A 12,774-nucleotide genomic window follows, 5' to 3' on the forward strand; every position below is an offset into this window, starting at 1 on the left:
AAACTGTTGTGAACTGGGGCACTTGAGTCTGAGTAATTCAGGACTTTTATTTTCAGCACATGTCCCCAATCATTCCTGTAGAAATGAAGGCCACCTCTTGACTCCAAATATGCCATTTACCCTTAGCTCATACCCTGTAACTTTTATCCAACCAGTAAAGATAGAAAACTAGAAAAATGTTACATTCTCAGATAATAGAAGTAGAAAGCATTTGAGCACAAGGGAAAGTGAAAAAGTTTGCTAGGATCTACAAAACCAAAAAGATATTTCTAGTTGTATGCCCTAAATGTGCTTCCTTTCACTTTATCATTTGCTCTGTAACATACCCTACTGACCATAAATGTTATCATTTATTTAAAAAGAAAAATACTTCCATTTCATACAAACCCAAATAATGCATACACACTGGGAATGGGAGAAGGTGGCCTATATTTGGGGAGATATTTCTTTCTAAATTCTTACTAGATCTAAATATGCATAGCTTATTTCAACAAGAGTTCAGAAAGATAACCAGGAGTGATGCAAGTATCACTTTAGTCCCCTCAGTAATTCTAGATTCTTCTATGGTCTTTTATTGTATTACTTTTCCCTGACAGGTAAAGCTCTTTGGCTTTGTTTAGTATTGGCCAAGGTCAAGGGGAAAGGATAAATCTGAGTAGAATAAATAGTAGACATGCTGACAGCCATGACGATGTAATGGGATTTTTTTGTTCCGTAATAGTCAGTGTTATGCTGTGGTTATGGACTCAGAAATCAAGCTTCTTGGATTCAAATCCTGGTTAATGGCTGAATAATGCTGGGTCTCATCTATAAAACGAAGGTGCAGATAAGAGCACTTCAAAGAGTTCTTGTGAGGTTTAAGTGAGTTGATAATATAAAGCATCTAGATCAATGCATAGTGAGTCCTCAGTAAATATCAAAATTAGAAAAATTTAATACATGAAATTTCTCATATGTCTTCCAAAATATTTTCATATAGTTACCTAGTATTAAGCCATAGATTAACAATAATTGATTTTAACTCACTGCCTCTTATAATAGTTGTAGATTGTTTCCAATTTTTCAGTTCATATTGTCTTATTTTTTCAGATTAACCTTAAAATTACTTTTCCAATGTCTGAGAAAAATACTCATAAATTTTTAATTGAAATTATATTAAACCTATACATTTATTTGGGGGAATATTCTTTTACAAAGTCTATTTTTGTCATCCTGGCATATAATATAGCTATTTACATATTGTAGTATTAAAAAGTGACCTAATATTTTATAATTCTTTTCATAGAGATCATTTATATTTATTTTTACACTAATTCTTAGATAATTCATAATTCTTCCATTAGTAGCTTTTAAATAGAATTTATTCTTATTACTCTTAGGAAATATTTGGTATTTTGTTTAGTGGCTTTTTATACAGATGTTATAATTTTTAAAGTAAAAAAAGTCAAACCTTTTTTGCATAGAAAGTCTTAATTTATATCCTGAATTTAGAGCAAATTTTACCTATAACTTTTTTTTAGTAAAACCACTTTCTAAAAGGTAAAAGTTGTAAGTCCATAATATAAATATATCTCTAAGAAATATGGTGATATTATGAAGAATCACTACAATAAACAAAATTCTTGCTTCATCTTCCTTAAACAATGAGTCACTAAGACAATCTCAGTCAAATAGAAAGCAAGAACTTAAAAAAAACCTCACTATTTCATTAACGGATCCATTAATGGATTATAAACTACAGAAGTCTAACATTTACTACTGTTTTGTCTTCTTTTCTACTCATCCCTACTTTAGCATTCTCTTCATAGTTCTGTAATTGCCTTGTTTAATAATTATTTACTTTGTTTACGATCTATTTCCCCTCCCCCACTGATTTACTATCTACCCCCCTTATTGGTTTCAGATATGCTATGTTTGAGAATATTATATATATGTTAAGAGCTTAGGAGAGAGTGTTAGGTGGGAGATGGGAATTTGGGAGCCATTAGATTTTAAAGCTATGCAATGAAATGAGTATATCTGGCAAGTGACTATAGATCAAGAAGAGATTTGATGTTGAGAAGAAGAAAGGCCAGCCAAAGAGTGAGAAGAAGCCACCAGTGAGGTAGGGAAAAAACAAAAAATAAAACCAGAATCTGTGATGCTCCAGAAGTCTATGGAGAAGTAAGTACAGCACAGGGCTGAAGGAAATCAGTAGTAATCAAATACCTGTCAGTTCAAATAAAATGATGCCTAAGAATTGACCATTGGGTTTAGACCATTGTGGAGGTTGTTGCTGGTTTGACAAAGGTGGTCTTAGTGAATAGAGTGATGAAATCTGGACTGGAATAGAAGAAAAGGAACGGATAGTAATAAAGTGAAGGTAGAGATAATAGACAACTCTTTCAATATTTTTTTGCAACAGAGAAATGGGCTATAACTGGAGAATGATGTTAAATCAAAGGATTTTTATTTTAAGATAGGAGATATTGAACCATGTTTATATGCTGATATGAGTTTTGATTGGTCAAAAGGAAAGTGAAGGCTATGCAAGTGGCAGGGAAGAGATGGACAAGAAGGAATGCAAAGTATGTGTGTGTGTGTGTGTGAGATAAAGATGCATGCAGGTTGGTAGATCTGGTGATGGGACTATGAAGTGTTTTTTTCTGGATGTTTCTAGCTTTCAATGAAATAAAAAGAAGTTTCATCAACTAACAGCGAGAAATGAGAAATTTTAGAGATTCGAGGAGTGAAGAAATTGTGTAACATAATCATCTCAGGAAGTGTGAAAGCATTTTAGCAGGGTAATGTAGTATGAGTCCAAAGGTAGTACCAAAGCCCTTGCTGAGTAGCTCAGCTGGCTAGAGTGTCATCCCAATATGCCAAGGTTGTGGGTTCAATCCCTGGTCAGGGCACATACAAGAAGCAACCAATGAATACATAAATAAGTGGAACAACAAATCGATCTTTCTCTCTTTCTTGTCCTCTCTCTCTCTAAAATCAGTTAATAAAATTTTTAAAAATAACGAAAGACATACTGAGGAGCCATTTAAGATACAGTGATATAATTAAAGTGAAACAAGTGGAATTTCCTCTAGGGAGCAAACAGCAAGGTTACTGAGGATATACGCAGGAGGGAAATTATAGCAATGAACCATGGCATCTAAACCAAGTAAGAAGGAAGTGAGGGTTTGAAAATATGGTGAGTTAATTCATTGTCCAGATGAGACCAAAGAACAGTTGCTAAAGTAACTGAATTGAAAGACTGGAGTTATTTGAATCTCAGGTAAAAGAAACCCTACATAACCCACCCTTACAATTCTCCAAAGGGGCTGGACAATGTTACTCTAACCATAGGCACACAACTTGAGCCCTGATGAAATAATCTCAGAAGGCTAACTATCCAGTCAGCATGTGATTTTATTTACTTACAATTTCTCAGAAATGCATCTATTGAGAAAAGCAGGCTCCATCAGTACAACAACTTTATCCCTTTTATTTTAAAGTATGTTTATATGTTTTAATGCATCAAGCTGAGACGCAGAACATCATTCAAACCAAGCATGCTATTAGAGCAGCATCCATAAGTGCCTTTTTGTTTTTCTGCTTATTAGTCTCTTAATAGCAATAAAACATATTACCAAATTTGAAAGCTAATACATTTCCAGAATAATCTGAACAGCAAATAAACAGAATCTTGTAATGCTGTCTCAAATACTCTTCAGAAAACTGTTAAGAGGGCAAAAAGTCCATAAAGTAAGGCACACGGGTAGGCAATGAGAAGCTGTTGTCCTTCCATGTCCAAGGCGGAAATGAAGATTTTGGAAGCTGAGAGACTACACCAGACAATGATGACCAGTGCCAACACAGTACCGATCGTGCCCCTGTAGTAAAGACAAAAGAGATGGTTACCTTACATCATGAGAAAGAGGTTACTGAATCAGAGCTGCCTTTGAAATGTCTTTGGTACCATATTTATAACTACTTTCTCATTTGTAAAATGAGGGTGAGGAACCATATGAACTTAAAGGTGTTGGCCAATGGGACAGGACTGGGCGAGACAGGCCGGGCATGCCCTGGAGCCAACCTCCCCTGCCACCACAGCTCAAAGGGCTGGGTGAGCAGCAGGGTCCCTCTGGCAGTGGGGTCACTCGGACTGGCCTGTGGGGATTGGGCCGAAACTGGTTCTCCAACACCCCCCGAGGGGTCCCGGAGTGCGAGAGGGCACTCTGCAAAGTTGTTGTTGAACAGGGTGTGGAATGCAAACGCAAGTGTGTAGTAAACCAGATTCAGGACCGCCAGTGCCCTAGGAACAACATAACCCACAGCCGAAGGTGGAATTGCACAGCCCCACGAGGAATTGGGCTCCCTCCTCTCTGGTTTCAAGGTGCGTTGCCCGAGAACCACTGCTGCCAAGTCACCACAACTTGGTGGCTCCTGCATTGAGCGTCTGCCCCCTGGTGATCAGTGCACATCATAGGTACCGGCCGGTCAGACTGTCGGACAGTCACTTAGCTTTTTATATATCTAGATTATCCTATATAATAAAAGGCTAATATGCAAATGACTGAACGGCGGAACGACCGGTCGCTAGGACGTGCACTGACCAGCAGGGGCAGATGCTCAATGCAGGAGCTTCCCCCTGGTGGTCAGTGTGCTCCCACAGGGGGAGCGCTGCTCAGCCACAAGCCAGGCTCAAGGCTGGTGAGCGCAGCAGTGGTGGCGGGAGCCTCTCCTGCCTCCACGGCAGTGCTAAGAATGCCCAAATGATGGCTTAGGCCCGTCCCCCGAGAGCTCCTGGACTGCAAGAGGGTGCAGGCCGGGCTGAGGGACCCCCCCACCCCGGAGTGCACGATTTTCGTGCACTGGGCCTCTAATATCTAAATAAAGATTAAATGCTTTTCTAAAATGTCTATCTTTGGTATTGGTACGTTCTTTATGTAATATCCTATCCAATGTAGGGTTAATAACATAAAATGTGGATCCTCCAAGAAAAAAATACAAATTATGTCTCATTACAATGTGGAATCATGAGCACTGATGGCAAATGTTTATTTCTACTTGGGCTTAGAGCATAACAAGTGATAAAGGACGATGTAATTACTTGGTCTCCCCAATCAAAGTGGTTGTGACATGCAGCTGTCCCGGGAGAGTGCCTGACAGAAACTTAGCTACTGCATTCTTACTAATGGTTTTGGATTGCAAATACTAACTGCTCAGGAAGTAATAAAGAAAGAAAATTCTTGACTGAGCACATATGCCATAAAACTCTCTAGCATTAATATCCTCATCAGGGTTTCTGGGAATTCTGCACCACACGGAGCCCAGCTGAGAGAGAACAGTTGCCTCCCACCTAGAAGACAGAGTGCCTGGGAGCTGAGGCGATTTGTCAGCAGTTCACCAGGCACTTACTCTTCCACAATCAAACAAGTGAATTTTTTAAAGATCTTCCATTACCCATGACAATAGCTCATATTGAAGAATGTGACAACTCACAAAGTGCCAGTTTTAAAGATTACTTGGTGTAATCTATTTTTTAAATCACTGATATAGAAACAGCACCTTAGCCAAAACTGACCTACTTCCCTGAATCTGCCTGTAGCTTTTTTAAAAATATATTTTTATTGATTTCAGAAAGGAAAGGAGAGGGAAAGATACAAACATCAATAATGAGAGAGAATCATTGGTCAGCTGCCTCCTGCATGCCCCGCACTGGGGATCAAGCCTGCAACTGGAGCATGTGCCCTGACCGGGAATGGAACCATGACCTCCTGGTTCATGGGTCAACACTCAACATCTGAGCCAGATGGCTGGGCGTGCCTGTAGCTTTTAATAGTCATCAAGTCCCCAACTCCACTACCAAAATGCCTGGGAAGAGGTCAGTGTTGCACTGGTGTGGCACGCCTTAGCAGTGACTGTGCATGCGGGGTCTATCAGTGAACGAGGACACTTACTGCAGTGAAAAGAAGACGGCGCCGCTGGACAGGATGACCATGGGGAGCAGGCAGTATCCCAGCACACTCGCCACGCAGCCATAGGACACCCCGGAAGAGCTCATCAAGTTTAGTAAGGCATAAATCCCTAGGCAGCCGATGGCACTCATGCCATATATGTAACCAAACTGAACTTTTCCTGCCTGAAACAGGGAGAAGAAAACAGTTTGAATGAATACACAGAAAGCATCAAGAGAAAAAACAGGGTGTCAACAAATCAGAGAGCATTTTAGAATCAATCAGCTCAGCGCTGTTCCATATCTTTGTAGTGCTTACAATTATCAGGAGGCTGGGAGTTCTGGGTAAAACACTGACTATATTATGAATTCAGGTCCTGAAAACAAACACCCCTGACTATACGTGGGATGGCACAAGCATGCTACAGAGAAGGTGAAATATTTTTAGGTTTATTTCTTTTTTATCACAGATTGCCTATTAGAGCATAAGTAAGAATATATTTTCTCCCCATATTTGTTAAATAATTAAATAAATGAATCAAATAATGAAAAAAATTCCAATTTAGTCTTGGTTATTTACAAGGCATATTGGTAATATAAGCAAAGACCCATAGGAATTGCTATGTTAGGGCCTATTCTAAGCATTTCTATAACTTGTTTAATCTACACAACCATCCTATGAGATAGGTAGCATTATTTTATCAATTTTACACAGGAAATTGAGGGGCGGAAAGTTTAAGTAACTCCCCAAAATAAAATAATGCTAATTGGTTGAAGTTGGCTTTGATCCCAGGTAGTCTGGCTCTAAAATTTAGGTCCTTAACTACAGGAGCTTTAATAATGGAACTTATTTAACCTTTTATTACCCAGCATATACTAAACTTACCACAGAAAATTTTGTTTTCATAATGCCTAGAGCCAGTTTAACTGAACATACTTTATGAAAAGTTGATTTGTATAAACTACCTGGTAATGAATCATAAAAGAGGTACTGTTAAGGGAATTCAGTGGTGTTCAGGATATACCACTGAGCTTCTGAGGACTTATAAAAATAGCCGCCACTCACAAAGCACTAGGGTCTAGGAGCTGAAATATCTTCATTAAACTCATCTTGGGTAAGTACAATCTACTGTTAATTGAACAGAGGATATTTTAATGTTGGCTACCTGAGGATGCCAACGCTCCAGTCGAGAATGATTTTAGTTTTTACATTTACATTAAACTGACTAGAAATTCTAGATAAAGGTTGGATCAATTGACTTTGGTTCTCATGGGAATTATTAAAAAACAACAAAGGTCTGGTAAGTTGATTCAGAAGTTTTTCAGCTGTCTTTTTTTTTTCTTCTCCATAGCTGTTATTTGTGAAGTCCTTATGTCTTAGAGAACAAAGAAATATTTATTAATGAAGGATATTGGAAAATGTTATGACCATTTTAATGATCAAAACTTTCCAGCTATTTTCAACTCTTCTTCTTCTGTAGTTATGGAGGCTGGTCACTAAGTTCTTTCACAAAAATGTCCCTGGGCTACACTGGCAGAATTCTCTCTTGCATTAGCCAGAGTAAGTTCTCCTTGAATGTCTTTTGTATTCTTTTGGAATTCTTTTGTATTATTTTGTGAAATAATGTTATGGATGCTAATGGACATTCTAAAAAACACACACATCAGTTATGCACTGCACCACTGGGTGGGTTTGCTCAACTTGGAAAATAGTGACACTTTCAAATCACTTTTAAGTAGTAGAGAAACATCTTATTTAATATTTTAACTGAATGTGATAATTCTGAGGTAATGATAGCTGTAATGGTGAAAAGCAATTTCTCTACACCCAAAGGACACATAGTCTGAATTTCCTGGCCCCAAGAAGTTTTGTGATTAGGGTGGGGAAAATAAATGATGAATGAAACTAATTTGGTAGCAAAATTGTCCCTTTCCATATCAGTTATTGACATTTCTTTTCATCTTGCTCTTTTGTTATTTTATTCAATTTAAAGTACAATTCCACTTGGCAGGGGCCACCACCATTTTTTAATTTGTTTTGAATTGTAACAAGGGCTTGTAGTTGAAATGGAAAATAAATGTTCCTTTTTTTTCTTTTTCTTTCTTTCTATTTTTTTTAATTACCTACAGAGAACAGATCCCAGATCCTTTGTTACCAGAGAGCAGAGAAGAAGAGGGTTAGGAGTGGACTAAAGGGGTAAAAGGTGTTAATTGTATGTTGATCAAGAGTAACCAACCTTTAGGGGGAGATCACTTTGTAGTGTATACAGATGCCAAATTATAATGTCATACTCATGAAGTATTTATAATTTAAAAAAAGAAAGAGTTCCATTTCTTTTTAACCTCAAAATTTTCAGGATCCTTCCTGCACTACCATCTTCATACTAAATCTGTATTTGAAATACTTATTCATGTGATTATCCTATATAATAAAAGGGTAATATGCAAATTGACTGAATGGCAGAACGACTGGTTGCTATGACACGCACTGAGCAGGCAGGCAGGCAGGTGAGCAGTCAAGGGTGATCAGGCAGGCAGGTAAGCAGTTAGGGGCAATCAGGCAGGCAGGCAGAGTGGTTAGGGATGACCAGGCAGGCAGGCAGGCAGGCAGAGCAGTTAGGGGCAATCAGGCAGGCAGAGTGATTAGGGGCCAGCAGTTAGGAGTGAGCAGGCAGGCGAGCAATTAGGAGCCAGCGCTCCTGAATTGTGAGAGGGATGTCCAACTGCCGGTTGAGGCCCAATCCCAGGGATATCCCCTGAGGGGTCCGGGATTGCAAGAATGCACAGGCCGAGCAAATTTTGTGCACCAGGCCTCTAGTACTGTTATATTGACCATGCATATTCTTTTTTCAGATCACACTCTTAGATCTATCCAAAAAAAAAAAGACCCATAGCTTTAAATCACTCATGTTTATTGTGTTGGGGTGAAAATAGTTTTGAGAGAAATAACAAGTAAAACTAAATTTGTGTTGTGTTTGAAGCTGTTCTTTTTAGTTTGCCTCCTTCAGCATGAAGAAAGTCCACTAAAAGGTATTGTGCCTTATATCAACATAAATCAAAAATGATGAGTATGTGACCGTGAATCTTATACCTCCAGGGACAATGAGTAGATTTGGATATTGGTTCTGGATTTACTTTTGCTTTTTCTGGTACATATATATATATATCAGTCCATAAAATCATCTTTTACATCTTTATTGATTTTTTTAAGAGAGAGAGAGAGAGAGAGAGAGAGAGAGAGAGAGAAATGCCAATTTGTTGTTCCACGTATTTATGCACTCATTGGTTGCTTCTGGTATGTGTCCTGACCAGGGATCAAACCCACAACCTTGGCATATCAGGACAATGCCATTCTAACCAACTGAGCTACTAGGCAAAGGCTCATCCTTTACATTTTAATTGGATATATCCAGAGTCAGGTTAACTTAGCTTCAAATGAATTCTGAGTTAAATCTGACTTCACTAATAGCCACTTTGTTTGTTTTGTCCTTATTGCTCTACATGTGTCAGAATCAATTCCTAAGTAACCACATTCTAATGTTAAAATTGAAATGATAATGTTTTCCTAAAAAGTTTCAGAAAATATCCATTTTCAAATATTCCCCAAAATTTCAGAACTGAACGGAACTTAAGTACCACTTTTAATAAATCTTGTTTTGTCCTCAAAATGAAGAAATAAAGTTCAAGAAACAGGAAACAAAAGATTCAAGATCACACCTAGAGGAAAAGTTCGGGTAGATTCAATTTTCTTACTTCCAATTGATTTTTTTGTCTATATAGCTTTGTACTATTTAAGACAAAAGAGAGGATACTCAAATAACTCCAAATAACATTGTACACCCTAAAAAGATCTTAATGGAATTAATAATTTCCTTTAAAGGATGGTGCTGGTAGCATTTCTACAGAAAAAACAACAACACACAGCTGTTATATTACTTGAAAAAGAAAGATGAGTTAATATATTAAATTGATTGTTTCTGACTACTTGATTAATTGACATGGTTTTACTTAGCAGCATTTAATCTAAGATTATCAAATTACTGTGACAGAGACAGAAGGGAGGTTAGAGACTAAATTAAAACTCCAGTTGATATAGTATTTGATTTATAGAGTATTTGTATTTGCTGTAGTTCAAAGGAAGAAATAGATGCTATCACTAACTACTATTGTACTAGATAAATAAACTATGATTATTAATCACATTATTATGCAGAAACTAGACTTCTATCAGTGTTTTGATACTGGTATTAAGTAGTTAATAAATAAAAAGTAAAAATTTATTTAATTGCAAATAACACTTTACAGCTACTTTTAAAAATTGTAACTACAGTGCAGAAAAACAATTATGGGAAATAGCTGTAAGAAAGGAAAGTGAACAAGGCCTAGAATTTTTAATTTCCTGTATTATTTCTCCTGCAAAGTTTATCACTTTATGCTTTAATAAAGCCATATTTTTTTCAGGCTAACTTGACCATATTTTTCATCCTGTGTTGTGTTTTTTATTAATACCCACCTGAGCATATGATTATTGATTTGAGAGAAAGAGAGAAAGGGAAACACTGATGTGAGGGAAACATCGATCGGTTATCTCCTGCACATGCCCTGACCCGGAGGACTCTCCAACCAAGTGAGCCACCCACCTGGGGCCATCCTCTGTTTTTAATGTATTATCATTCTCTTTTTGGTATAAAATAATAAACCTTTTCTAAGTTTTTCTTTCTTTTTAAAAATGAAACATGTTTTCCAAATGATAAGCTAGAATGCTATCTAAACTTAACTTAGGTGGAAATATGTGACTTAAAAATTTTTTTGGCCTATTTTGATATTATTACTCCCAGATATAAAGAATGAAAGAGGCACATACACAAGGGAGATGGTGAAAGTCAGGGGGGAAAATGTCATCATAAAAAGCATAAAGCTGCACTAGTTGGTTTGGCTCAGTGGATAGAGCATCAGCCTCCAGACTGAAGGGTCCTGGGTGTGATTCCAGTCAAGGGCACATGCCTGGGTTGCGGTCTTGATCCCTAGTAGGAGCCATGCAGGAGGCAGCCAATCAATGATTCTCTCTCATCATTGATGTTTCTATCTCTCTCTCCCTCTCCCTTCCTCTCTGAAATAAAAATATTGATTTCAGAGAGGAAGACCCATCTCAGACTTCATAGGATACTAGAAATACCATAGAGATACAACTCAACCAAGAAAATGATGAACAAAGAGAAAGGATTTGTCCGGTGTCACAATACAAATTTCACCAAAAAGCAAGAAATAAAATTTAAGCCTTATATTTCCCAAGCTCATGTGCTCCTTCAACTATTCCAGATTGACATTTTTTTCTTAATAACAATAAAGACCTAAATGATTAGCTGCTTTATAAAAAAAATTGATTTGGTGATTTTTATCTTTAAAATTTTATTTAAATTTCTATTTTTTTTTTAATCGGTTGTAATGCATGATGGCAGTTTCTATTTTGTCACTATAGTTCTATGAAACATGTTTCTATCTCACCCCCAAAAAATGTAGCCACAAATTAAACAGACAATTGTCACTTTATAAAGTGACATACTGCCTTCTGTGTTTCCAAAGCACTCTGCAAAAATCACATTGGAAAGGACACACGTTTAAATCTGCTGCTGCTGTCCTTTACCAGAAGCAGGGTGGCTCCCAGCGCCACACAGAACAGGATGGGCCCAGCCAGGTCGGTTTCATTCATAATGCTGCCATCTGCTGGCTTCAATGGGTTTAACACTGTCAAGGTTTTTTGCCATATGTGATCAAAATTAATTCCAAGTTCTGCAAAAAAAAGAGGGGAGGGGAGTAATATAAATATATAAAAGTATTTATATTAAAAATATAAACCTCAGAATATAGAACATCAAATATAAACATCAAATATTAGAAAAATAAACATCAGTAATATTCTTTTATTAAAGTTACTATATTTGATTCACTTGCTTAGAATTTTAATCTGATTGTTATAACTTTGTAATCTAAAACTCCAAGTAAAAATTTAAACCATAAATAAATAAAATTAGCTGAACCGGTTTGGCTCAGTGGATAGAGCGTCGGCCTGCAGACTGAAGGATCCCAGGTTCGATTCTGGTCAAGGGCATGTACCTTGGTTGCGGGCACATCCCCAGTGGGGGGCATGCAGGAGGCAGCTGATCGATGTTTCTCTCTCATCGATGTTTCTGGCTCTCTATCCCTCTCCTTTCTTTTTTGTAGAAAATCAATAAGATATTAAAAATAAATAAATAAATAAAATTATATTTTTATTTGCAAACAATGAGCTAAGAGAAATATTTTAGACAATTTTCTTCCATAAGAAAAAGTATCCCTGACTTATGTAGCCAATACAAGCTTAAAATCTAGATGAAAATTGAGAAATGAACATTCTACAGTAAAAACTAAAATGTAACGGTAGACCCAAAGTCCCATCCTATTGCCCATTTAGACATGTCCTTTCCTTGCAATTTCCATTGCTAACACTTTGGAAATATCAAACGTAGTATAATTTTTCCCTAGAAGAACTATCTAAACTAGAGATATTTGTCCCAGATCTGGGACTTCCTTTGAGAGGAGAATGCTGCCTGCCTGAAACACCACAGAGAAGAAAGGGAATGGCCTTTTCGGCAAGTAAACGGAATCATGATGTGCACGCCTATTTTTACACGCTAAATGCTCTGTGCAGTTGAGTCTGTGTAGAGATTAAATTCTTTTTTAAAATGTGTTTTTATTGACTTCAGAGAGGAAGGGAGAAGGAGAGAGAGATAGAAACATCAGTGATGAGAATCATTGATCGGCTACCTCCTGCACACCCCCTACTGGAGATGGAGCCCGCAACCTGG

The 12,774-nt window shown here is 37.3% G+C and overlaps 1 protein-coding gene across 6 annotated transcripts in view; it reads right to left on the minus strand.

Annotated features, from left to right (window-relative positions):
* Positions 1–3,381: 3,381 nt before the first annotated feature.
* Positions 3,382–12,774, minus strand: part of YIPF7 (Yip1 domain family, member 7) — a 43,399-nt gene continuing 34,006 nt past the window's right edge. For all 6 annotated transcript variants that reach the window (XM_014534226.1, XM_014534232.1, XM_014534223.1 and 3 more), the window contains 3 exons: positions 11,574–11,719; positions 5,934–6,115; positions 3,382–3,863 (listed from right to left, as the gene is read on the minus strand). In XM_014534226.1, coding sequence (XP_014389712.1) covers positions 3,701–3,863; positions 5,934–6,115; positions 11,574–11,719 — 491 coding nt within the window. In that variant the 3' untranslated portion in view covers positions 3,382–3,700. The remainder of the gene's footprint in view (positions 3,864–5,933; positions 6,116–11,573; positions 11,720–12,774) is intronic.

Source organism: Myotis brandtii, unplaced genomic scaffold (genome assembly GCF_000412655.1).
Source record: "Myotis brandtii unplaced genomic scaffold, ASM41265v1 scaffold10, whole genome shotgun sequence".
NCBI classification, from domain to species: domain Eukaryota; kingdom Metazoa; phylum Chordata; class Mammalia; order Chiroptera; family Vespertilionidae; genus Myotis; species Myotis brandtii.